The sequence below is a fragment of the Hippopotamus amphibius genome, chromosome 5 (genome assembly GCF_030028045.1).
Source record: "Hippopotamus amphibius kiboko isolate mHipAmp2 chromosome 5, mHipAmp2.hap2, whole genome shotgun sequence".
Taxonomy (NCBI): domain Eukaryota; kingdom Metazoa; phylum Chordata; class Mammalia; order Artiodactyla; family Hippopotamidae; genus Hippopotamus; species Hippopotamus amphibius.
This window is the reverse complement of record NC_080190.1, coordinates 145,958,301-145,986,201: the sequence shown is the minus strand read 5'-3', so window position 1 is coordinate 145,986,201 and position 27,901 is coordinate 145,958,301. Positions and strand designations below refer to the sequence as shown.

Here is a 27,901-nt window from a genome sequence, read left to right as displayed (position 1 = left end):
GAAACTTTTCCTGATTAGATTGATGACGGCCCTCCAACAAGCTGGATGAGATTCACACCTTAAATTTGCAATTCTTGATTCCCGAAGCCCCCTGCCCATCATCCAACTGCCGATGCAGAATAAGGTGTTCACCCATCAGCTGTTACAGGTGAGTGTAAAGCTACTGCTTCCCTACCTAAATCTCTATCAGTGTCACCACTGCTCCCATCTTTGGAGAGGCCAGCTAGGAGTTCCTTTAAATTGCCCCCCAGCACTCAACAGATACTCCTGTATATGGGGAGTGAGAATCCACGGTTCATGGAAGACTGTGAATGAGGAGGGTTTATTACCTCCCATCTGGCAAGGATGATGGGGCTCTAGGTCATTCCCCCCATAGAACTGATACTGGAGGATTACGTCAGGCTTTTGGCTGCCCTGAGAAACTGTTTGTCAGCTCTGCCAAATCAATGTGGGCAATACTAATTAGAAAGCAGGCCTCGGAGAAGAGCAGTTAAATTCTGCATCCTTACTGGCAGCTTACAAATATTTTAAGGCACTTTCTACATGCTAGACACTAAACTGAGCATTTCACATACATTATTATATTTAATCTTCATAAAATCCTATAAAATATATTATTCTCTGTTCATATGAAATTACTGAAAAATTATTTAAAAGTTAGTAACTGAGATAGGATTCAAAGTAGAAAGGTGGCGACCGAAGAGATGTGCACTTAGAGATAGAGCTATATTATTTGAGAAAAATGAACTGGCAAGACCAGCCATCTTTGGAAAGGTCCCAGGGACCACTCTGCAACAAACCAGCCTGAGTGACCTAAATTTCAGAACTCACAGCCATCATTATAAGTGCCAGTGTGTAAATTCCAAGCTAGTTTGCAGAAGCACAGATACCAGGCAGCAGATGTATTACAAGTCCCTTTGTGCAAGCTCTGTGCTCTTGCCAGGCAGGTAAACTGAACTCATTTTCCAAGGTCAAGGCAAAGTCTGAAGGTGCACTGATACTTAATAGCAATAGGAATTAACGAGGTACTTCATTTAGTCTGAATTGGCCCAGTGATCTTGGTTAAAAAATACTTAATTTAAGTATATAAAGAAGTGACAGTAGAAGGAAGAGGAGAAAAAGAATGGAACGCTTATTGCTCCTAAGACTTCAGTGAGAACACTAAGTGTGATTTCTCTCGGGTACCACTGAACCCAACTCTTTCTGTCCAACTCCACCATATCTTCATGGTGCTACCTATGAGCATAATCTAATCAATACCTGGAAGGGTGATGTGGTAGAATGAAAACAAAAACCAAACAAAAAAAAAACCCCAAAACAAAACTCCTCCCATCAAGAAGTGAAGTCCAGGGACTTCCCTGGAGGTCCAGTGGTTAAGACTTCGCCTTCCAATGCAGGCAGTGTGGGTTCGATCTCTGGTCCGGGAGCTAAGATCCCACATGCCTCATGGCCCCAAGAAACAAAAAAAACCCAAAAAACAGAAGCAATACTGTAACAAATTCAATAAAGACTTTACAAATGGTCCACATCAAAAACATCTTAAAAAAAAAAAAAAAGTGAAGTCCATTTCTTCACCCACTGAATCTAAGTTCCGCCATTTGCTTTGGTCAATGGAATATTAGCAAATGTGACACAAGCAGAGTTTGAAAAGTACACATGCCTTAGGAATTGCCCTCTTTACTGCTTGGACACTGAGACAAGCCTGGGCTAAGCCTCCTTGAAGATGAGAGACTAAGTGCAGTGAGACACCGCAGATATCTCAGTTCCCACCAGGCCAGCTGAGGCTCCAGATATGTGTATGAGGCCATTCTAGATCATCAGTCACAACTAAAGTAGCCAGAATCAGAAGAACTACTCAGCTGACCACAAAGTTTGGTTGCTTTAAGCTACTAAATTTGGGGAAATGGATTCTTATGCAGCAAAACCTAACAGATACAAATGGTAAATGGAAGATAATTTACACGAACCTCTCGATGTTCTCTGTGTAATTTAGCTATTTTGCATATATCATGTCTTTTACCTCCCTGTTTTCTAGGAATCCTGAATGGCTTTTTGAATGGGATTATTAGCCATTTGAATAATATCCTCATTTTCTCCCTGGAACTGACCTTTTAGCACTAAATAATGTACTCCTTAAGGGCAGGGAGTATATTTTAATATCTTTTTGCATTAAATTTCCAGTACCTGGCCCAGGGTCTGGAATAAATCAAGAGAATACTAAATATACATTAACTGTGGCACCAATCCATGTGGTTTTGTGATTTTTCTCTAGCAATAGAGAAAACAGGAGCAGAGACATTAGATGGCTGGATTGACCGAAATGTCCTAGTAAGAAACTAACGCAGGATTAACTAAATTTCACAAAATTATAATTTCTGCAGCAGGAGTAATTTAGATTTCAAATTTCCCTGGTTAGCTGAATGCCAGTATTCTTGAACATATAGAAAGAAAACTTAACAAAATTATAGAGAATGACCAATTATAAATTAAACCAATAAACTACAAGTAGTATCACTTCTACCAATAAAACAAATTGAAAATATTTTTATATATAAACTTACGGTTCTTAAATATTACACAATAATTTAAAGAAAAGAAAAAAGCCTTACTCTTTTCCTTTTTGAAGATGAATGTCATCTGATCTTTGTGTTGGGCTGGAAAAATAACTGTTGGCATTAGAAGAATGATAGGCAATCCTCACCTTGTCCCAAAAAGAGAGAGAGAGAGAGAAGAAGAAGAAGAAATTATTATAAGCCTTTTCAGCATTTATTTATCATTTATTATTCCTATTAGTCTTAGAACTTCTATGAGCAGAAAAATGTGAAAACACTTCAGGTTTTTCTTCTAATATCTGTCATTAATGATGAAATAGATTTTAAAAAATTACCAAAGCTCACTTCACTCCTTCCACCCTTAACTAACATCAGCCTCACTATTCCATGAATACACCCAGACCACAGCTTTCCCACAAGTAGAACTGCAAATGGGAAATTTAAAGATCCATACCCGAAGGAGGTTATTATTGTTAAATAAAATATTCTTTCGCTCTGCAGAGAACTTTGAGGGACTTAATCCAAATGAGATCACTGAAAGGAGGTCTGAAAGATGCCAAAGATCACTAAATAGGTCTGTATACTAGAAAGAGAAGACTTTGGGCTTCCCATTAGAAATGACTATACCGACTTTAAAGGAAACATGCTGAAAAGCTGTGGTAAAATTAGAATTCATGTGTTATAGGCAGGAATTTAAACTTGTTCATCCAGTTTGGGAGACAACCTTGCCATATATATAGTGAGTCATAAAATATTCTTTTATTCATTAGTTTCACATTTGTGAAACTGTCCTAAAGAAATAGCATAAAATACAGAATAATTTAATGAACACAAATGTTCAAGAGAGTATGATTTGTGACCACAAAACATCAGGAGTAAGTTGAAAACTTATCAGTATGGGGAAAGTTACCTACATTTAGTAAACTCATGCAATAACATACTATTCAGTCATCAAAAATGGTGTTATATAAATTAATAATATGTGAAAATACTAATACATGATGAAAATGATTATAAAATTGGATATATGATCCTATTTATGTAGAAAACAAAATACAGAGAAAAGGAGATAACAGATGTTAATCTTATGACCAAGTAATAGTGAAACAGATCTAGCAGAATAGTGAAATATTTGTATTCTTCCCCAAATTTCCTATGTGTGATTACAATTCTTTCATAATAAAAATAATCTTCAATTTTAAAGGAAATGCATGTGTTTTTTCTTTGCTAGAGAAAATTTAGATATGGGAAAGCATTTTCTTTCAGGCAATGGGTTTTCTATAACAACCGCATGGTTCACATCACATGTGTTAAAAAAGCCAAGAACCCATCACATAAACTCTTTAATATATTCATTGATTTTGTTGTAGAATAAATGGGATACGTATAAAGGTTATCATATTGTTTCTGTAATATCAAGTAGTATTCTGTGGCTTCCCTACCTTGTCTTCTGGAAGTCCAGTCTGGCTGAAATAAATAGCATAACGGTCATCACCTCTGATGTAGAATCTATAAACATCAGAATCTGGAGCCACCAAGAATCCACTGAAGCGCACAACAAATGTATCTTGTTCCATGGGCCAAACGTAGGAAGCCGAATCTACCCAACTAGCACCCATGTACCCTGGAGTTTTTTCACTGTATTCGAGTATCTCTTCAAGACGTACTGGCCGGCTATTATTCCATACCTCAAGCTTTAGGCCTCTCCCACCTGAACATAACGAAATAAAAGAAGGCTTTCATCAGAATTTTGATGCAGTATCTCAATGCCTTTTACTTGGGTAGTAGAATACCTATATATTCCATGTCTATTCACATTTTTAGAGCATGTGTGTAAACAAAACAATTACACCTACCTCTACGTGTATCTGTACACAGAGGACAGAGTGCTATTAAGACAGTCTACAATTTATTTATTATTTCACATATCTGTACCTCAGATTCTACATATGTAAAATAAGAGGAATATTATGATTTGCATGGCTACTGTGGGGATTAGATATCATATATATGTAAAATACCTGGGACTTAGTGACTGCTTTACATAAGATAGTAATAATACAATAATTATTACTTTTGGTATGACTGATGTTGCTTTATACAGTCAAGACTCAAAACTTCAAGATTCAGACCATTTGATTACAAAACCTTCACCCTGATTATTCTCTCTAATAAAAGTTACTCAATTAATGGCTCAAAGAACAGATACTGCTGGCCTAAGATTTCTGTCGGTATTTGTTTTTCTTCTTTCTAACATTACTTTGGCTCTAGGATCTCACCTCCTTCTTGGATGGAATCAGAGAGAGAACATTCTCATTAAAGTGAACTTACACCTGCCAGTGTAATTTTTTCCTAATTGTAACAGAGCCATCTCACTTTTTATTTTTCTTCCTTAAAATACAACAACAATCAGGCTCAGGCTTTGCTTCAGCAGCCTCAGGCTTGTCTGGAGCGTCTGAATCTGGAAAATAATGGCTACTATTCTTCCCCGAGTCTGGTTAGAGAAAAGGTGAGCATGTCAATCTTTCATGGCAGCAACATGCTCTGCTATACACAACGTTCTTTAAAGTAATCAATTATAAATATCGAAATTCTCCTCTTAAACTGGTCATATTTTAAAATAACAAGGACATCTGAGAGGTTAATATATTGAATTTATTATCTGGCTTCAAATACCAATCAATGACACAATTATAAACGGATTTCACTGGGTGCACAGGATGAGGTACAGAATCCACGCACACACACGTGTGGCATCAAGGTGGTCTGGGTGCAGATATCAAGCCCATCAGGTGAAAATCTTTCACTGGCCACACGTGAAAATCTGGAAAGAATTCTGAGTTCCATTTCTTTCATCCCCTGTGATCATGCCTAATCATTCTAGACAAGTAAGGATTTAACATCTGCCATTTATTTTTTAACCAGGAATAAAGCATTTTAAAATTTCCCATGTAGCCTGTATCAAAATTTAGTAATAATCATTTGATTTGAAATAAACGCACCCTCATACCCTATCAATAGAATTTTCACAGGGTGTTTGAGTTATTCAGGCCAAGTGTACCTCCACTGGTACAGCCTAGATGCAGCTATTTTAATAGAAATATTTCCTAATTCAGAAAGTATAAAGAAAAAAACTAGGAAGAAATTTATTATAATTCTCACTACAAACTCTAAAAAATTCAAATAATATTTTTTGTTACTATGTTATGGGCTGAATGTTTGGGTCCCCTCAAAACTCAGATGTTGAAACCTAGTGCCTGATGTGATGGTATTAGGAGGTGGGGCCTAATGAATAGGACTAGTGCCCTTATGAAAAAAACCCCACAGGGCTCCCTAGCCCTGAGAAGGCCTCATCTCTGAGGAAGCAGGTCCTCACCAGATCCCTAATCTGCTAGTGCCATGATCTTTGATTCCTATCCTCCAGAACTGTGAGAAATCAATGTTGTTTATAAACTACCCAGTCTATGGTATTCTGTTCTAGCAACCTAAACGGATTAAGACACTAAAGATATCTGTCAATAATATTCTTCTTATGCAAATACAGAAATGGTCCTTCTCCATTATGATGACTTACCTGGATATACATTTCTGAGAATATCAGGTTTAGGGGGTGTCTTGCAATATATATTATTTTCTGTGACATTCAAAATATCACAGGCTTGACCTACAGAGAAGCAAGGGCAGAACTATTACTACAGAGTTTCAGAATGCAAATCACATTAGCCTATCTTGGACTGCTTTTTCAATTAAAGTCAAGTTGCACAAGCAGGAGGCAAAGTTTGAAGGATCTTCATTTCCTTTATATGTTCTCCATTAGAGCTTATCACTCATTAATTATCGTACTTGCACAAGGCAACACTTTGCTGGCAAAATCTCACAAGTCTGAGTTAGAATATTCCATAATTTCTGAGAAACAAAGTAAAAAATTTGATAAAGTGATGTCACTGTAAAATATTTTATCTGGGGACTTCCTAGGTGGCACAATGGTTAAGAATCCACCTGCCAATGCAGGGGACATGAGTTTGATCCCTGCCCCAGGAAGATACCACATGCCGCAGAGCAACTAAGCCCGTGCACCACACCTATTGAGCCTGTGCTCTAGAGCCCACGAACCACAACTGTTGAGCCTGTGTGCCGCAACTACTGTAGCCCTCACACCTAGAGCCCATACTCCGCAACAAGAGAAGCCATCGCAATGAGAAGCCCGCGCAATGAAGAGTAGCCCCCACTTGCTGCAACTAGAGAAGGCCCACACGCAGCAATGAAGACCCAACACAGCCAATAAATAAATAAATGGATAGATAAATAAATAAAAATTTTAAAAAATATATTTTATCTGGGTCCACAGTGAAGCCTTATGTTTTGTTCCTTGGAGAAAAGTTTCTGAATAAATTAATGATGTTCAGAATTCACAAAAGTAGATGATCCAGGTCCTCTTAGGTTAATGGTAGTTTCGTCCAAGTTTTTTCAAATGAAAACAAAAGGGATAATAACTTGTAAATGATACTTTCACAGACAGAAACCAAAACAGACAAGGTTCTAAATAAGAATGAATACAGTTATACATAAGCACAATTAGACTTGAGTAAGAGTGTACGTTTTAGACCCCCATGTGTTCCTCACAGCGCTTCATGTAAGGTCAAGCCTTCATTAACTATTTACTAAAATGGAAATAATCCATGAATAGTGAAGCAAGGGAAATGGAAGAAAGTATTTTTGCCAAGTTTTGTTTGGTGGCCTGGAAATGTATACTTCAACACAACCTTTCACTATTTTGAATGCTTTGTGGATGCAAGATCACTGAACTAGAAAATAGTACATTTTAACAGTATATTAAACCAACATAACTCATTTCATTTGGCACAAAGGAAAGATACAAAAACCAATCATTATTTTCAAGAAATTATTGAGGATTCAAAATCTGAAATCTGGCTGTCACATTAATGGCAATGAAATATGATTTAAAAATTAGCATGTTATCTTTGCACGTCAGCTGTATCATAATATCAGACCATAAAATATATTATATAAATTAAAAATATTTTATGCCCTTGCTTCTAATATTTAAAGCATAGCATCTGATCAGAATAACGTATTATATGAAATTTTAAAATCTTTTGGTCTATGCAGGTAGCCAGCGAGGATTCATGGGGACAGGAAAGACATTGTATAAATGTTACATGAGGTCGCTTTGTATAAATTTCTTTTCCTGAAATCACGTTTTGGCTGGCTCATTAGCAGATTCCTCGAAAGTAGAAAGTACCTGAGCAGAGGGCTGTATCAGAAAAATTACGTGCTAGGTGCACGGGCAGATATCCTGATCCCTGTGCAACAAGGTAGGTAAGGTCATTATAACTGAGGGGGAAGATCCCCACTGTTACATTCATCCCCAGCTTCCCATTCGAGCTGCCTAGCTCCCTACCTCTGAACAGATCTGGACCAGTCATGTGAAAGTGATGCATAACCAGAGAATCAAGCACAATATGCATTTGTGAACATATAACACATTAATTAATGCTCTTTCTATGGCCAGTATCATCTGTAATTACTGATGTCCAGACAAGGCACAGTATATGACAAAAGAATGCGGAGAGTACCCTTAAATGCCACTTTAAGTTTCCCCATAATTGTCTAACCCAGTAAGAAATAATAACAGTTCAAAAAGGTAATTTAAGAGTCTATTAAATAGAGGATACGGGTGTCGCTAAGTGTGGTGAGGAATTTGTCAAGAGCAGCCACGATGCTGCCATGCAATGCCCTTCGGTGCTGACCTCAGGGCCCATATTCTGGTCATATAAGTCTGCAAGGAGTGGTCCTCACTGGAAAACTGCAGTGGTAAAAGCATTGAGCCCCAGAACCAAATGCCCATCTGAAAACAACCAGCTTTTAAATTAAGACATTAATTGAGAAAAGACTGTTATTCTTCCTAGACATTATTAGAGAAAAAGAAGGATTTGTTCTTTTATTAAAAATCATGAAAAAATACCTCCAACTAAAACTCTGACTGGGAAATCTGTCTGATCAAAGAACTGTCCACTTATTGTTAGCACTGTGCCGCCTTGAATGCTTCCTTGTGAAGGTGAAATCGTAGCGACCTCTGGTAGGGGGAGGGGAAGGACAAGAAATAAAATGTCATGAATATTGCACATAAACCCAAATGTTTGATCTTCACAAATTTTCCAAATTACCTAGCCATAGCACATAACACAACGAAGGTAGTGGATATTGGATTGCCACATGAATGAATCAGGTGTCTCATTATTTTGTCTCTGATGCAATCCTGCAGAGGACAATAAACATGGCTTTCACAGAGATTTACATCTCCTCCTTAAGAGACACTGCTAACAGAAGAATCCAGAAAACAAGGAAAACCTGGGCTGAGCATAGATGTTTGGTTCCAAAAGAAAACAGGAAGGCAGGAGAACAGGCTCTTCTCTGTGCTCTCGAAGAATGAATCTTTCTTGTATTTATGGGCCAATATCTTATATTTATATTTTTTTCACATACTAATACATTAACTATGATTGGAATTCTTGTGGCTTTATATATAAAAGTCTTAGATATACTGGTAATATAGCCCAGTGCATGATATATGGTAGATCCTTATTAAAATTTATCCGTATTTAGTTCAATCTATCAAAGTTCTATGTATTTTTACATAGGAGTTTCACATTAAATAAATTTCTAGAAAAAGCCAGGATAGATCATATTTGATTGATTCCAAGATCCATATTTTTTTTTCACATTTGAAGATCTTTGAAATCTGAATCACCCCAGACCTGGAAGAAAGAACAATTCTTTCAGAAAGATTTGTGTTTGCTTCTGACACTCTCCTAGGGGCACTACCAACCTGAGACCTCTTTAAATTAAAATAAATTATGATCTGCTTGAGGATTCTTTTGGACCACACTGAAAGCATAAACCTCAGGGAGTGCTGGCTTGTGGTTTAAATTGACAGCAGAGATTCTTTTTTCCCTCCCTTGACCAACTGCCCATGTTGAGATGCACAGGTTTCCCTGCTGTCTCTTTTAGTATAAGTTTATTTCTCAATCAACACCAGAAATACAGTTTTTGAAATTCTACCTTAATGTCAGGTAGGATCCTATTACACTCCTCATCTTAGGTGTGTTTCCTTTCTTAGAATTACATAAAATAATAAAGTACACTTTACAATCGTATTTGATTTGATGAAATAAAGTATATATACCTCTCTTCCCCGCCTCGACACACACAGAAAGATCACATACCTGCATATGTTTGAAACATTGAAATTTTATTCAGAGAAGAAACAAAATATGCCATTTTTTGTGGTAAACTCCTGTTGGAAAAAAAAAAGGAAAATTTTTTGCTTTAAAAATGACCTTTGAGGGGGGTGGGATGAATTGGGAGATTGGGACTGACATATATACACTAACATGCGTAACACAGATAACTAATTACAACCTACTATATAGCACAGGGAACTCCACTTTGCTGCACGGTAGAAATTAACACAGCACTGTAAAACAACTACACCCTGATTTTTTAAAAAATTACCTTTATTTTAGGAAACTGTGGGGTTTTTTTTAACTCTAGTGATAGAAATCATATAATTTAAAAAGGAGCAGGAAAGACCTTTGAGGAAGATAAAAATGTTCTCTGTCCTGATTTAGTTATTGATCACGCAAATATGCAAATATACAAATATAGGTCTGTCAGAACTTACTGAACTGAACACTAAAAATATGCACATTTTATTATATGCAAGTTATACTTCAATAATAATTAGTTAGAATTTATATTAACACAAAAAGTAAACAGAAGGACTGCCCTTCATAAAAGCTGGGGTCTACGCTGACCACCCAGGGCTCTCTGTGCTCTTATAACCCATTTAACTGTCAGAATAACTGACATTATTGAACACTTGTCAGGTATCATGCTAAGATTTTTAAGCTTTTAAGATAAGATTTTTTAAGGCTTTTAATTTATTATGCTATTTAATTTTTACATCATGAGGTAGGTAAAACTCAGAGAAGTTTCTTACCTTCCTCAAAATCACAAAGAGAGTAAGTAGCAGAAAATGAATGTGAACCCAGACAGTGTGAGTCCAGAGCCCTGAGTACTATACAGTTCTCCTCTCTCGCCTCTAAGTTGCATGAGAATACAAATGGATGAGAGCAAGTTCACAACAGACCACCAGAGTAGTCACCCTCACCAAACAGAGCCTATTCCTATTCTTGATAGATACGCACTGGCACTTCCATAGCCTGGAGGGTTGGGAAGCGAAGTAATCTGATCTTAAAATTAAATGCTGTTCTCTTAATTACCCCAATTAAATTTATAATTAGAAAAGTTAAGAAATTCTAATGTTAAGATCCAAAACCCATTCATCATAATTATAACACAATGAACTGGAATCTAAAAGGATAATGCAAATCTTGTGGCAGAGACCAAGAGTTAACTCCCTGTAAATTTAATGCAGGCATTATAATGTGCATTTGTAAAGCTAAAGAGTCTCTGAAAACATTTTATTCTAAATTAGTTATTTAAGAAGTTCATACTGGATTTTATATTTCTATGTTATAACCCTTTCAGTTGATTTCTCAAATATCTGAAATGATGCCAGTTCCAACAATATTATCTGTGGTCAGATCCTGCATCTGAAAAATTAACTCTGCTTTTTAAGTTGGTGGGAAAACTGCCTCCTGAAATAAAATTGGAATGTAATTTATTTGGTATGACACTGAGGTGATTTTTACTAATTCATTGATAATGACTAGGCATTTCTCAATTAAGGCAGCCTCATCCAAATCTTATCAGTTTGGAACAGCTGCTGTTTGAACTTGAGGTAATAGAAGAGAAAAGGTTGGCTATTAGAAGAAATACAGAATGCACACAACACTGTAAATCAACTATACTTTAATAAAAATTTTTTAAAAAGAAGAAACACAGAATAGGTACCACAATGGTCTTTAATTGGTTCACCTAATATTCAGGAATGCTCCTGAAATTTGTAAAATATGGATTTTATAACTTATAAAATGACAACATTTTTAAAATGCCACGCAATCTTAAAACTAGGCTTTAAGTAGTAAATGTCATATTTTTAACAGTTATCTTAAATTTGTAAGATATAGAAATTTGTTTACATTTGTTTTATATAGAAACATAACTTCTTAAATTCAGAGACACTAATACAAAAGGAAATGCATTGGCTTAAAAAAGAAAAAAATGATTATAAGCCAAGATCACAGCATTAACAATCTTATCCAATATTTTTGCCTATATATGTACACATTTTCTGACTTTTTTAAATTGAAAATTTGGGAGCATGTTAATGCTGCATATTGACTTACGTATACTTATCAATCACATTCAAGCTTGATCACTCAAACCTTCTATTTCTGGATAATTATTTCTCTGAGAGGCATATGATGGATTTGGCAATTAGTACCTTTCATACAGACTCAGAACTAAGAATTCACTTTTTTCACCTTAGGAAGAATGACATTGAAAGCATAAAAGAACCATATACAGTTCAGGAAATCATTTAAAACTCAATAATTGTTGCTTCTAACATGTTTTCTAATATTTTCAATAAAATCCTATTGTACTATCCTATCAAGTTATATGTAAGTAGGCCATGGCCTTGCAGAAAATCACAGTTAAGTCACAGGACTGAATCATTTGCCCCATGTAAATTATAAAGGTAAATCTTAGCACCATTTACATATCATCCTCTCTGGCTTATCTTGAATTATAATATTCTTCATGGTTTTAGTGCAGTATATATTATTCTATAATAAAATGATTGGCCCAGGTTTATAACTTGGTAATAAACATACTGATTCTAGGTGTCTAGAACTAGCTCATCTTTAAATAGTGATAATGGATTTATTTGGTTTTACCAACTCAACTACATTTCTATACATTCAGGGACCAAATCTCATCCTTCTCTTGCAGTCTGTAAACAATGAACAGGAATAACATCTACTTCACTTATAATATTGCCACTCTTTTCCAAACTTCTAATCACCAAGTCTCTTCAGAGACAAAAAAAAAATCAACAGACCTATTTTATCATTGGTCTACTACAGATATATTAGTATTGGATGGCTAAATGATGTGACTTATTTGGATTTCTATCAACCAGCTCATTTTCCCAATGGGAGATGCTATGACATTTTGGGAAGAACAATTCATTTAGGTTTGGCACATCATGGTCCTGCCCATAAAAGGCCATGAGCATGCTCTAGTTACTGGGACAATGAACAAATACGCCCCCCCCCCCCCAACACACACATTTGCAAATGCTCCGGGAGTGGGGTGATCCCACCACGGTAGAGAATCCTGGGTCAGGATGTTAAACAGTGGCGAGATGTGGCTCTGCGACTGAAGCCCTCCGGCAGTCACGGCAGAGCACTGGAATGAAAGGCCTAGGCCCTGGAGTCAGACTGCACGGGTACACATTCTAGCTCTGCTTCCTACTGGCTGAATATCCTTGGGCAAATTATTTAATGCTCCTAAGTCTCATTTCCCCAGTGCGCAATATGGGGAGGATGATAACATTCAATTTATAGGTTCTTTGGGAGTATTACACTAGATAATACATGTGAAGTGCTTAACACCACGCCTGTCACTAACTGTTCTTTATCTATAATGTGAGATTTGCAAGATGTGTTAAGATTCGCATACTCTGATATTCCTATAAGCATGTGATGGTCTTCCTGACTGAAATTGGGATGTAGGATACCTGGAAATAAGTTCTAGTTTTACTAAAAGTCATAAATGCAAGTTATTAACATTGATGGTAAAAAGAACAATGAAAAACTATAACTAACCATCTTTCACGACTCTATTTGTCCTGATATTTTAAGAGAAAACCATTATCAGGTATTATTAACCATGAGGTTTTATTTATTATTATATTAGTTCAAATGAAAATTTAATTATTTAGTCAGCAAAATAATTTTAATTAAATAAGAAGGGCTATAAAACATAATACTTTTTAATATCACAATCAAAGATTTTTTTTAAATGTATTGTTTTTAGGTAACGCTAGATTTCCCAACAACTGAAAGGCCATGTCTGAGGCACAAATTATAAGCGAATGAGAGTTACAGACCACTTAAGTGTTCATTTGGGGGAAGAAGGTGATTAATTTTTAAATCTGGGGATCTTATAGCACAAAGTAAATATATACTTTTATTTTATTTACCCAGCTGAGTCAATTATGATTAGTATTTATAAAATGACCTACCTTCCATAATCACTATCCAAGATGAAGCTGACATTATGATGACCTGGAATTAATTAAAATACACAATCAATTAAATTCTCAATCACAGGAGAACAATAACCATATATTATAAAGCTGATTTAAGAGCAAAGAAAAGAAATATAAAATTAACACTGAAATTATGCAACCATCTACTAATTCTCAAAGAAATGAAAATTGAAATATCTTAAAGAAGTACCTAGTACTTTAAGATACACAAAATAAGATGTCTCAAGGTTATAACCACGAAAACCTGACAAAATATAATAACGAATGAAGAAGAATAAAATAACATACATGTAACCATACTGCCCTCATTTTCTTTCATTCATTTAACAGATACTTAATTGGGTCAGACACTCAGCTATGAACTGAGAAATGCCGGGTGAGCATAGAGTTTGCTCTTCTCAAATAGCACACTGTTAAGCGGAGGATACACTCAGTCAAAAGCAATGACACAGAGAATTAAAACAGTGATAAAGCTATCAAGAAAAAGGAGAACGAACTTTGAGAATGTAAGGCTGAGGATCAGGCTTTTTTGAAGACATGACATTTCATCTGAAACTCTCAGGATGGAAAGTTTGCAGAGGTCATAAGGCAGTAGGAAGAAAGCTCATTAAATAACTAAAAGGTTCATGAGTCTGAAGTACATAGACCAAGGGGAAAAAACAGAGTAAAATTAAAGCTATAGGTAAAACAGCTGAATTAGTAAAGGAATCATTTGAATGACAGACGAAAAGAAAAAAGAAACTTGAAGAAGCTTACTTCAATGTAAACCTTAGAAAAAGGTAATTCATACACGCTTACATGACACTGAAAAGAAGCCAAAGTAAACAGGAAATGCTCATTTAAAAAAAAAGGGATGAGGCTACAGGAGAGGTCTAAGAGAATACAAAATAAGGAAACAGATTCAGGCATTTCTGAGAACTATGAGGAATGATGATCAAAACTTACCAATATACGTTCCAGTTGTCTTACAAATCATAGAACCCATGTCTCCATTTGGGTGATCTAGTTTTAGACCATACCTAATAAAATATATATGTTAATTTCAAAGTTTATATTGACACTAAAGTTTTAAAATACTGTGTTTCCCTTAAAAACATCTTATGAATTTCAGAATATGTATCACGATAGAAACTCTTGCTACAAGAGAACTTTTTATAAAGTGAATATTTCCCAGTCTTGGTTGAAGTTATTTGAATAAAACTTCATTTAAAAATGAAATATTTTGCAATTAATTTGGCTATCCCCATTGATATTCTTTTTAAAGAATTTAAAACACTACCAAATGAAACAATTATTTGATAAAAGTATTTCTCAAAATATCTTTCTCAAAATAATCTAAATAAAAGTTCATACCATACCATACTGGAGGCAGCAGATATCAGGTTACATTCAACTATATAAATGATTGGTAATTTACTATATAAAATACTACAATTATACTGTGTTATAAAGCATTCAGCTGTGCAATATTGCTATAAATTACTATTTAAATCTAGTATGTTTATATCTAATATTTATTTTTCTAAAGAAAATTATCTGAATTACTTACAAATTATCAGATTGTGGTATGAGAAGTTCACAGGGCATTCCTCCAATATAAACTCTGTATAAATATTTCACAGGAAGAGATCAAGCTGAGTTTGATGCATGGTTTCAAAATGCTCTCTTCCCACCAAGCTTACTGCTACCTTATATATTTTTCCCCCAATCACTTATTATTATCCATCACTTATTCACTCAACAAACATCTACTGACCACTTATTATGTTACAGTTCTTGCTCCAGGAACTGGAACACATCAGTGAATAAAACAAAGATCCCCACCTTTGTAGGACTGACATCCCAACTTGGGGAGAATGACAATAAACATGATAATTATAAGATATTTGGTGTGTTAGAAAGTGATAAATACTATAGGAACAGAAAGTGAAGATGATGGGGACTCCTCCATCTGAGGTTCAAAATAATTCAAACACAAAACATAATCTTGTAGTTAAGTTTCATAATATAAGAATTAAACAAGGTCTGCAGCAGAGGTCCCACAAAGTAATCTGGATAAAAAGAATGTCTAACAGCATTAGTGCCAATGAAATGGGAACAAGAAGTTGAGAAGGGTCAGAAGCTGAGAGGAAAATCTGCCTTCACATTTCCCCAGCTGACTAGGTTGACCTATTGCTTTAAGGCTGATATAACCCAAGGAGATTGAGGCTTGCAGGTAACTGACTGCTATTACATTCTTTGCAAAACCGGAACAATCCCCCAGCTTCTGGGACAGCAAATCCCAAACTCAAAATAAGGCTAGATACAAACCCGAACTAAAAATAAATAGAGACTTCTGTTTGCGGAGAACTTTGAACTTTTTAATATACTTTTACGCACAAATTCTTTCATTTGCTCATTACATTAGGTTGTAAAGAAAGAAAACTGAACAGGTTTATCCATTATAGAGATTTATGAATTCATATTCTCTTTCTAACCTCTTGCCTCCCTGCAACTAAAGAGTACATTTAGCAGTCAACATTTACAGGCACTTACTACATTTAGTCCTTGCAACAATCTTATGGGTTAGTAACTGTTACCTTTCCATTTCACTGATGAAGAGACTGAGGCAGGGAGGTTAAGTAGTTTGCCCAAGCCTGCAGCCAGTAAGGGACAGAGCAGGAATTCAAATCCAGACAGCCCTGCTCCAGTGTGTGCTCTTAACCACAACCCCTAATTCCCATAGTGGTCTGGGTTTGCCTTTCTATGGTAAGACTACCCTATTTGGCCTTAAATATATACATTTAACATTTTTTCTCATTTGGTCTTTTAGACCAAAAGTTCCTTAGTAGGCACTAGGTCCTTTAGTCATTTGTATGTCCTCCAGCATTTGTACCTGGTCTGAATTTGGAGATTTGGCCAAATTGACAAGACTTATAAGACGCAGAAGCAGCACTTGGGTCTCCTGACTTCTTGCCCAGGACTCTGCCCACTGCTTTCTGCCAACAGAATTCAGGCACAATGAAATGCCTTGAGGGCCCCAGTGTCACAATGAATATGATAGAAATGAGATAAATGCAGCTCTAAAACCTTTGCCCCTATTAAAATGTGTGTGATTTTTTTTTTCTATATTTATATACAGTATCTCAGGATTACCAGAGTATAGGGGTTGGGTAGCCTGACCTCGTAGGCCTCTTTTGACTGTGATTCTATGATTTCATGAGATAATTTTAATCCATTCCTTTGTGTTAAACAGAAGTAAATTTCAACTACAGTGGAAAAAAAAATCACTTTGAAAGTTAAAGTTTCTACTTCCTGGCATCATTCGGGAAAGGATGACTTAGAAAACCCGTATTAAGAACTGGGACAGGGACTTCCTAGGTGGCGCAGTGGTTGGGAATCTGCCTGCCAATGAAGGGGACACAGGTTTGATCCCTGCTCCAGGAAGATCCCATATGCCACGAAGCAACTAAGCCTGTGCGCCACAACTATTGAGCCTGTGCTCTAGAGCCCGTGAGCCACAACTATTGAGCCTGTGTGCTGCAACTCCTGAAGCCTGTGTGCCTAGAGCCTGTGCTCCACAAGAGAAGCCACTGCAATGAGAAGCCCGCGCACCACAATGAAGAGTAGCCCCCACTCGCCGCAATTACAGAAAGCCCATGTGCAGCAACGAAGACTCAACGCAACCAATAAATAAATAAATAAAAACAAATACATAAAGAAAAATTGGAACAGAAGACATTCATAACACTAGTGGGTGTGGGGAAGGGATGGACTGGGAGTTTGGGGTTGGTAGATGCAAACTATTACATATAGAATGGATAAACAACAAGGTCCTACTGTATAACACAGGGAACTATATCCAATGTCTTGGGATAAACCATAATGGAAAAGAACATAAAGGAGAATGTATACATGTGTATAACTGAGTCACTTTTCTGTACAGCAGAAATTAACACAACATTGTAAATTAACTACACTTCAATTTAAAAAAAGACACTCATAACACTCAACTATATGGAAATAGACAAAATATTCATACTAAACTGTCCATATAAAATGTTAAATATCTGCTTCTCTATTTTAGTTCTTTTATGATATATAATGATCAATACGAATATTTCTAGAATATTACAGGTTCATGCAGATGTGATTTAACTGAGAATTCTACTCCATAGAATGTCAGATAAATTACCTTTATTTCACTTAGTAAAACCTTTCAAATTGCATGCCTTACAAAATTATATATGCATATGTACATGTATGTGTGCTTTCTGAATTACTATTTAGCTTATTCATTTATTCATTTTACATGTGTATTCAATAATCATGAAGCATCTTGAAAGCTATATTAGCTGATTCTGTACTTCCTTCTACAGGAAATGAACAGGACTTTCAGTCTTTTAAGGCAGGACTGAGATAACCCCACCTATGCTTTAGGAAGATAATTCCAGTGACAGTGCTAGTTTCCTGCCCAAAAGGTAGACAATATTTTTTGATGTTAGGTAACCAGCCAATGTTATCATCTGGTCCACAGTTACTATATGGAGGAACCAGGATTCACATCCTAGCCTGTTAATAAGTTATTGACCATTTTTAGTTTCAGCACTGTCCCATATATGACGTGTAGTCGAAAAAGTGCCACATTGCTTGTTAGGAGACGAATTCTCCTCCTGATCTTGACTAAGTGGTGGACCTCTGGGCTTGAGAGGTTTCTTTTTTAAATATATGTAAAATGAGGCAGTTAGATTAAGTAACAAAGCTTTCCAGTGATGAAGTTCTGTGACTTTATCTTAATTACTATTGGACTTGCTTCCATGTACCTTCTATAAATAATAGAAAAATATTTTCCACGATAGAAAAATAAGCAATTACGTCAGACCAAAAGAGAAAGATATATTGGCCATTGTTTCTATGTCAATGAATCATGCAACAGTCTATTTTTCTTCCTTTAATATGGCTGAAAAACACTGGTTAATCCCATCACATTGCAGTGGTTTTTAATATCAATGGACCCATTATTCATGGGACATCATATTTCATCTATGAGTTGCAAGAATATGTTTCCACATCAAAAACTTACCTCAAAATCCTAACATTTTTCCCATTTGAGCTTAGTGCCGTATTACTTCCATAGACATCGGTGAAGATTCTGCCTTGGATTGTTATTAGTGTACCTAAAAACAAACAAAGAAAAGGCTCTGGGTAAGATTATCTATCTATATATCCATACACTTAATCTTAAAACTTTAGAGGTTTCCCCAGTAAAACCAGCATCCAGACACATATCTTGTGTTCACTACTATTGTTTAGCATTGTTCTAAAAGTTCTAACAAATACAATACACCATGAACAAATAATTATAGTATTAAAGAGGCATCTATAAATATTTATAGCTTAAAGAGGTGTTTCATGGAAGATAGAATGAATTATTCAATAAATATTGCTTGGGTCATGGGTGATTTATTTGAAAAAAATGTAAATAAGATCCCTACCTTATGCCAAAAAATGAAACAAATTCTAGGTGAAATGAAAATTAAATATAAACAAAACCATAAAAATTCTTAAAAAATAAGAGAAATTTTATATAATATTTGTATAATCAGGATGCGGGATCTTCTATAGAATAAAAATAAAGGGAGAAATAACAAAGATTAAGATCTATAGATTTGATAATAAAAATTGTCTAAATGGCAAACATCACTAATAAATTTTAAAAGCAAATAATATTAAAAAATATATATAAAAAAAGCAAATAAAAAATTAAAAAAATATTTTCCATTTATATCACATATATATGGTTAATATTCTCAAAATGCAAAGAATTCTTGTAACTTAATATGAAAAAAATAACTAGCCTTAAATTACCAAAGAGATGAACTAGTAATTTATAAAAACAAGAAATATAAATGGTTAATAAATACAAAATTAATTACATAAATCAAAGAACTGGAAAACTAGAGAAAAAAAAACCTACTATTTTTTTCACATAAATTCTTTTTTTAAAAAAACGGAAAAAGGCCTCCTGCCTTTCAGCACCCAATGTCCATTGTGCGTGGAGCGGTTGGAGCCAGGGCCAATCCCCTAGGAGAAGGTGTAAGAGTAGAAGTTTTCACATAAATTTTTGAAAAAAATGAGTGCCGAGAATTGTCAAAGTTACAGAAAAGGGCATTTTCACATATTCCTGTTGGAATTATGAACTGGAATAACTACAGTTTTTAAACACTGGAAGCCAACTAATGTTCAATAGAAAGTTTAATACATTATAATAGATTTGGATGCAGCTATTAAAAAGCATTTAAAAATTTTTTAGTTATTTTATAATCAGAAAAATGCTATTTATAAATTTTTAATTATAGAAATTTTATGTACTAAAAAATTAATTCATTAATTACTATAAACCAAAAAAAGATACTTCAACTTAATATGAAAAAAATGAACAGACCTGGAGTTCCAGATAAAGGTGTGATGCTCCTTATTGTTGGGGTTCTGAAACTTTTTGCCTGTAAAATAATACTGTTAATAAGCAGTCTTATTTCTATTTTGTTCCTAATTTTATGAAATATCTCTGCTTCTTACATTATATTTGAACAATATCTATAATATGATTGTCAAAATATTCCTTTTTACATATAAGAAATAAAGTTCAGAATACTACTCTGATTATTCAAAATCTTTTCCTTATCCCCTAAAAATCCTCTTTCATTTCAAAGTGTTTCTACTTGGAATTTTAAAACTCAATCATCCTTTTGTTATCAGGGTAAATCAAACCACAGTAAAAAGGTCTCTCTCATAAAGACTTTTAAGAATTTGGTGGAATAAAATTAAAGAAAGCCTACTTTGGGTTAAGCTCATAAAGAAAAAATAGCAAAGCATTTTTCAAAAACATAGAAGCAAAACTTGGGAAGAGTTCATGAGAGTAAGCTTTAGTAACTAAGCTAACAATAATTTTCTAGTTATTACAAAAAATACTTATAACACCACCTGACACATAGTCAACATTATATTAATCATTGGCTATTATTATTCAAGTAAACATATGCCAACTTCTTTTTAAAAGACAAAATGAGAAATAATTACCCCAAAAGGGAAATGTACTATAATTGAAAAACAAAATTAATTCTGAACAGGTAAAAAGCAGAACTGACGGACAAATAATATTTTCTCAATAACTGGGATACATTCAGAGCAACATCTACACCTAAAAATAAATAATGTAGGAGAAAATGAGCTAGAAATAGATCAAGAACAGTCCATCTGCAGAAACACAAGGGTGCCTCAGAAAAACAGAAGAGAACAGAAACATGGGCAGTATTTTTAAGGAATAATTGAAGTTTTTGGAGGAAGAGGGTTGCTGGTGGAGAAAAAGATGGCCTCTACATGGATACATAAATTATATAAGCAAAATAACCTAGCACAAAGTAGACTCTCAGTAAATGTCAGCTGTCCCCTCCATTTTCATTCGGGAACACCTAAAAGAAAGATGCGCAGATACTTAAGTGAAAGGACAGATTTTTTTTAGACTGCCAAGAAGAGATAAATTTTGCAATTTGAGGCTAAGAATGACTTCAGACTCATTCTTTCACACTTCAGAAATGCTTAATGGAGAATATGTAAAAGTAATAAGTAAAACACCCAGTCAAAAGGACTTTGGGCAAAATATCACTTTTAGAGGCAGAGTAATAGAAAAGGTAGAGGAACTACAACGCTGTGTGCAAATCAATCTCTCTAAGCCAAAGTGTACTCATATAAATTATATCTGTGGCAAAAAATAATTGAAGAGTGCATATTAAACAACAGGTTAGTTACTATCATTATTTGAGGAGCTAGGGTCAGAAACAGATTTTCAATTTAATACATCATCTACAAAGAAAAGAATCAATGAAGATGGCAGAGCAAATTATTTTATAGAAAAGAGAAAAACAAGGGAGAAGTTTCTGAAAATTAAGAATAATTAATCTGAATAATAACTGCAGTCAAGGATAATGGTAAAAAGTATTAAAGCCAAAATTAGAAAATAGTATGAGAATTAGATGCTACAAGTATGCAATTTTGCAAAGGGTTTTAAACAACCAATAAAAGTGTGCAAAAGTTATTGGTCATTGATAAGAACAAAAAGTAAGAGTAAGCCCTTAGAGACATTTAAAACAACTGGACATTGCTGTGACATTTTTTATTGTATTTTACATGATATTGAGCCACAACAGATTGGAAATTTTTAAAAAGCTGATCCTTCACCATGGGCTGTTTAAGATATTAGACCAAGAAACAATGGAGATATGATTTCAAAATTCCAGGTGAAATTTATTTCCAAACTAGAGTTCTATACCCAACTAAACTGTCAACCAAATGTGAGAGTAGCATGGAAGTGTTAGTATTGGAAGGATTTTATTTTAACCTATTAGTAGAAGGATTTTATTTTGTAAGTTCATTTTGCTCCACTAATATGAGGGAGTATATCAAAAAAGAGGAAGACATAAGATTTAGGGAGCAAGTAGCAACATGAGGGAGAGAGGCAGGAAGTCTCCAGAAAGCTGGTGAAGGGAGACGACCATGATGACTGACTGTTGCGCAGCACATCTAGAGAACAGCCTGTCCAGACTGGAGCAGGAGCACGAGGGATTTAGGAGTGATATGATAAATTTCCCTAATGACAATGAAAAAATGTCATACTTCTGGTGCAGAGTTTGATACATAGAAAACTAGGCAAATACCCCCACACACATAAAAAGCCAGTTATTAACTCCAAGGAAAACAAAACACTGTATGAAAGAAAAGTGTAGTCACAGTACAATACTTGTTTCAGCTGTGAATATTACTTATATAGATGTAATCATGTTATGAATATTGATCTAACCAAAAATTAGGGCAAATCTAATTGAGAGAAAGAGTGAGAGGATATCTGTGTGTTGGAGGTGGGAAAGGGTAGCAGTTTCATTTCAAACATGGCTATAATTTTCCTCTCCCTGTATCCTCACCTGCAATGTGTCTTTGCAGCTCTTCCCATTAAGAGATGGAGCCCTGAATACAGACTGCCTTGGAGCAAGTTTCAGCCATTAGAATGTGGTTCAAGCAGCATGACATTTTTGAGCCTCGGCTTAAAGGCTCCCTACCTACTTCTGCTCTCCTGAGGGATCCCTGCCTCCAACACATAAAGAACTTTGGGCTACTCTCTGGAGGGTAGAGACACTACATAGAGCAAAGCCTATTCAGCTTGGTTGTTCCAGCTGAGGCCCCCCAGGTGTGAAAGCACCCAGCCAAGAGCAGCAAAGCCTCCTACCTAATGCACAGCTGACCACAGACACATGAGTAAGCCCATCAGAGATCAGTCTAGCTCTGTCCAGAACAGGAGAACCACACAGCTGACCCGTGGATACATAAGCAATATAAATTGTTGCTGCCTGAAGCTAATAAGCTTGGGAGTTGTGTTACACAGTACAAGTTAATAGATGTAAAATATAGGCGCTATCGCTTCTCGGCCTTTTGGCTAAGATCAAGTGAAGAATACAGGCGCTAAATTCTCATCTTCCATTGTAAGAATTACCAATAAATAGATACTACTGATAGTTAAACTTTAAATATTCAGAAATAGCAATATATTTCTAATTAAGAAGCCTATTATTTGGAAATATCACAATATATCATATAAAACATTATTTGTACACACATTAGAAATAATATATTTCTTCTTTAGAAACATCTCAATAAATAGCTAAAGTTAAAACAAGAAAGTAGGGGACTCTGGAGACTAAGAATGAGGAGCATGTCAAGGAAATGTTGTTTGTTTTTAATTAACTTTGTAGAACCAGTTCAGGTTTTCATTATATACAAGTATAAATTTGTTAAACAAAAAATTTTAATTTTCTATTTCATATTTTCAGACCACACACCACTAAAATTACAAATTATTAAAAGAGAAAAAGTAATTTAAGAAGATTCAATTACATGGCATTAAATTTTTTTCTTAACTTTGTCTTAATCAGAGAAAAGCACAAACAGCATCATCAATCAGCAGATACAACCTGTGCTCCGACTATGTGTTAAATGTTATGCTTGTTCTAGGGACATAAAGTTGAATAAAACCCTCTGAACCAGAACAACACTTTAAAATATAATCACTGTACAATGGACTAGGTGCTAAAATAGTAATAAATGGAACATATAAATTAAAACACTATATAGTAATTACTATGTGCTAGGTTCTTTCTGATCACCTTATTAATATCATTCAATCCTCCATTTTATATGGTGCTATGAGATAATCTCTATTTTACAGCAAATGAAGAAATGTGAAGCACAGTTTCACTGTGACCAAGTCAGAGTAAATGATGAAGACTGTACATGAACGCTGCACTAAGCCTCTATACAACTGAGGAAATCACTTAGCTCTGCTTGGGGGAATTTTAAGAGTCCTGAGCAAAGAGCAGGACTCACTAAGCAGAAATGAGTAAGATGTATGGGTCCTTGGTCAGGGAGAATGTTAGAAGACACTGCTGGAAACAGAACTGGTTCCAGGCTACGATACAATAAAGGAAACCTATGGACAATGGGTAAAGGAGGGAGACTGAGCAGAGGAAAGACATAATAACGTGCACGGTTTTGAATACTGCATCTGAACAGTGTAATGAAGAAGGGTAGCGAGACCAACAGGCTACGGTGATAATGGGTGAGAAATGATAAGACCAGAATCAAAACCAAGGCCATGGCAGGAAAGAGGATAAGGGGATGATGAACTTCAGAGCTAAGTTGCAGGGTAGGATCATTGTGGTTTGGTTTCTGAATAGCTATGGGGCTAAAGATGAAGGAAAGGAAAAAACCAAGGATGTAACAGCTTTCTAGCTTGAGATGTGTGAGAAATATCCAACAAAAACTAGGTTTAAGGAGGAATACAAGAAGTCCAGTTTGAGATTTGCTTAATTTAGGTTGCTTTGGGGCCACTGTGGCATTTTATCCTAGGAAACAAAAGATGGCTCCATATTTAGGGAGAGAGAAGGGAGCCAGAGATATCTGGGATCATATTCAGCAATATATTTGGGAATCACAGACACTTCTTGAGGACAGAAGTCATTACTAATTTCCTCAGCATTTCATCTTACATTGGAACATTACAGTACTCAGTAATTGACAACTTAAAACATAAATACAATTTTTTAAAACACATGGGATCATCCTTAGAAGAAAATGTATTATAGTGAACACTTATATTTAGGGTAACTAAATTGTGAATGGCTCTGTGCTACATATACTCACATCTTATTGCATTGGGAAGTACAAAGAATAAATGCTGGAGAGGGTGCGGAGAAAAGGGAACCCTCCTGCACTGTTGATGGGAATGTAAATTGGTATAGCCACTATGGAAAACAGTATGGAGGTTCCTTAAAAAATTAAAAATTGAACTACCATATGATCCAGTAATCCCACTACTGGGCATATACCCAGAGAAAACCATAATCCAAAAAGAAACATGTACCACAATGTTCACTGAAGCACTATTTACAACAGCCAAGACATGGAAGCAACCTAAATGCCCATCAACAGATGAATGAATAAAGAAGATGTGGCACATATATACAGTGGAATATTACTCAGCCATAAAAAGGAATGAAATGGAGTTATTTGTAGTGAGGTGGATGGACCTAGAGACTGTCATACAGAGTGAAGTAAGCCAGAGAGAGAAAAACAAAAACCGTATGCTAACTCATATATATGTAATCTAAAAAAATGGTACTGATGAACCCAGCGACAAGGCAAGAATAAAGATGCAGATGTAGAGAACAGACTTGAGGACATGGGGGGCCAGGGGGTGAAGGAGAAGCTGGGACGAAGTGAGAGAGTAGCATTGACATATATACACTACCAAATGTAAAATAGATAGCTAGTGGGAAGCTGCTGGATAACACAGGGAGATCAACGGGGATGGATGATGACTTAGAGGCCTGGGACAGGGAGGGTGGGAGAGAGTCGCGGGAGGTAGGGGATATGTATAAATACAGCTAATTCACTTTGGTGTACAGAAAAAAACTGGCACAACAGTGTAAAGCAATTATAGTCCAATAAAGAGCTTAAAAAAAAGTACAAAGAAAGAGAAAATAGTTATGTTTCTATTTAAAATGAAGGTGAGTCTGATGAAAACAGAAAAAGGGAAATCAAACCCACAGCAGAAATGGAGAAAGAGAAAAAATAGTGTGAACAAGAAAACTGTTTGGAAGTATAAAAGTTTAATTCATTAGTAAAATTAATTTAAAAAAGGAAACACAAAATGATAAAAGAATTTCATTACTATAGAAGATATTTAAAACTGGGTGAAATTATCCTTAGTTACATGCTAGTAAATTATTTAATGTGGAAATAGATAACAATCTGTAAAATTAAAAAATAAAAACGCAGTTCCGCAAGAAAGTACAATATCAATTATACGTAAGTTAGAGAGGAAATGCCACATACATTGAAGCTGCAGGCCCAGCTTTTGATGTGACCTTTGCAGATATTATTTTCTGTAATAGGAACCCCATCCACACTGACTCTAACAGTATAGGAATCTTCTGGCATTGCTCTGGAAAGCAAATGAAGAACACATAAGGAATGCAAAACTCTGTTATTTAATGTATAGCATTAATATACATGCCATTTTTGAAAGAAGTATCTGAAATTCTAATTGTTGTACAATTAAAGTTCAGTGCTATATTATGGAAAGATGATCTCCATCCTGAACTCTGTACTGCAAATTCTAACACTTTGGACCTCAGGCAAATGCTTATTCTGACTAATGCACTGGTACTTACTGAAAAGCAAAACAAATGTAATAATAATCATTTAAAGTTGCAACATATCTCCTTGGTACAATTATTTTATGCTTTGCTTTTTAAAAAGTTTTAATCATGTTTCTCCCTAAGTAAGTTGAAAAATAGCCAACAAGCCTAATGTGGACGGAATCCGCTGAATTACGGGCTACCTGTCTCAGTATTGAAAGTTGCCGTTTAAAATGATTAATTTTTTCTCCTAAGCTGCTAATAACAAACATCAATTTGAGCTGATAGTGAAGAACTTGAGATGTCAATCTACAAAATGATCATCTTTAGTCTTAATGACTATGTGAAGATTCTGAACAAAATTAATCAAGCTGGATAGGAAGGCATAATTTTGATATTTTGAGGAGCATCATTACAATTTAATAGTGGCCATTTATCTTCTCAAAGAAATCAATAATGATAAGATCATGACTCTAATAACCTGGGAAAGGATATAGAATATATTTGATCATGCCAATATGCGGCAAGAGTACTGTGACTGAATATAATAAAGGTATGAAACAGTCTAAACAGCATGAGATCAAAAATAATAGCTGATAATCAGAAACATTACTGTAATAACCAGAGCAATAAAACTATTATAATACTAATATGCACAACTGTGGTTCTGATATGATGAAAATGTTATTAAAGATACTTTAAAACATACCTAGTATAGCAGGTAATTTGAGTTGAATGACTTGAATCTTTTTCTACATCACAAGGAATTGATCGGAAAGAAGAAACTAATTGCACACTGTTTCCCAACTCAGCATTATCAACTCCATAGTTAAACTGGTTTGCTTGAGCAAAACCTGGAAGAGTAAACACACTCAATTATTATTAATGGAATTCTGTTTTCAAAGATTTAACAGTTATCATTTAGTATTGAGTCACTGAATAAATAGTAAGGAATAGTACTGATGTAAGCAGTTAATCTATTTCATATTTACCCCTATGATTGTAATATTCTTTGGAAATATAAAAATTAGCCTTTAATTAATTTACAAAGCTTGAGGACCTATTATTGGTCAAGTGTTGTTAAATGCATTGGAATCAAACGGCTTACATCCCAGTAATAGGGTGAGGAGGGGTGGAGAAACAGACAATATACACATATACCACCAGATGCTATATCTGGTGGGGACAACTATTATGAAAACAGCAGGCGAAAGGGCATAGAAAGAGCAGACAAAGGCGACACAATTTTATCAGGCATGGGGTCTTTGCATTGAGTACCTATAAAGCAAAATCTGAGGTGAGGACTTGCAAGTAGATAGTTTATTTGGGTGGTGATCCCTTAGGGACGAGAGAAG

At 35.1% G+C, this 27,901-nt stretch overlaps 1 protein-coding gene across 1 annotated transcript in view; it reads right to left on the bottom strand.

Moving 5' to 3' along the window:
• The window catches only part of PKHD1L1 (PKHD1 like 1), a 154,188-nt gene that overhangs the window by 114,904 nt on the left and 11,383 nt on the right, over nucleotides 1-27,901 (bottom strand). Inside the window, exons 3-14 of the mRNA XM_057736239.1 lie at nucleotides 27,256-27,400; nucleotides 26,242-26,350; nucleotides 20,243-20,300; nucleotides 18,881-18,974; nucleotides 15,368-15,421; nucleotides 14,764-14,837; nucleotides 13,792-13,834; nucleotides 9,800-9,870; nucleotides 8,539-8,649; nucleotides 6,127-6,216; nucleotides 3,995-4,263; nucleotides 2,610-2,701 (exon numbers count right to left, since the gene is read on the bottom strand). Coding sequence (XP_057592222.1) covers nucleotides 2,610-2,701; nucleotides 3,995-4,263; nucleotides 6,127-6,216; nucleotides 8,539-8,649; nucleotides 9,800-9,870; nucleotides 13,792-13,834; nucleotides 14,764-14,837; nucleotides 15,368-15,421; nucleotides 18,881-18,974; nucleotides 20,243-20,300; nucleotides 26,242-26,350; nucleotides 27,256-27,400 — 1,210 coding nt within the window. The remainder of the gene's footprint in view (nucleotides 1-2,609; nucleotides 2,702-3,994; nucleotides 4,264-6,126; nucleotides 6,217-8,538; nucleotides 8,650-9,799; nucleotides 9,871-13,791; nucleotides 13,835-14,763; nucleotides 14,838-15,367; nucleotides 15,422-18,880; nucleotides 18,975-20,242; nucleotides 20,301-26,241; nucleotides 26,351-27,255; nucleotides 27,401-27,901) is intronic.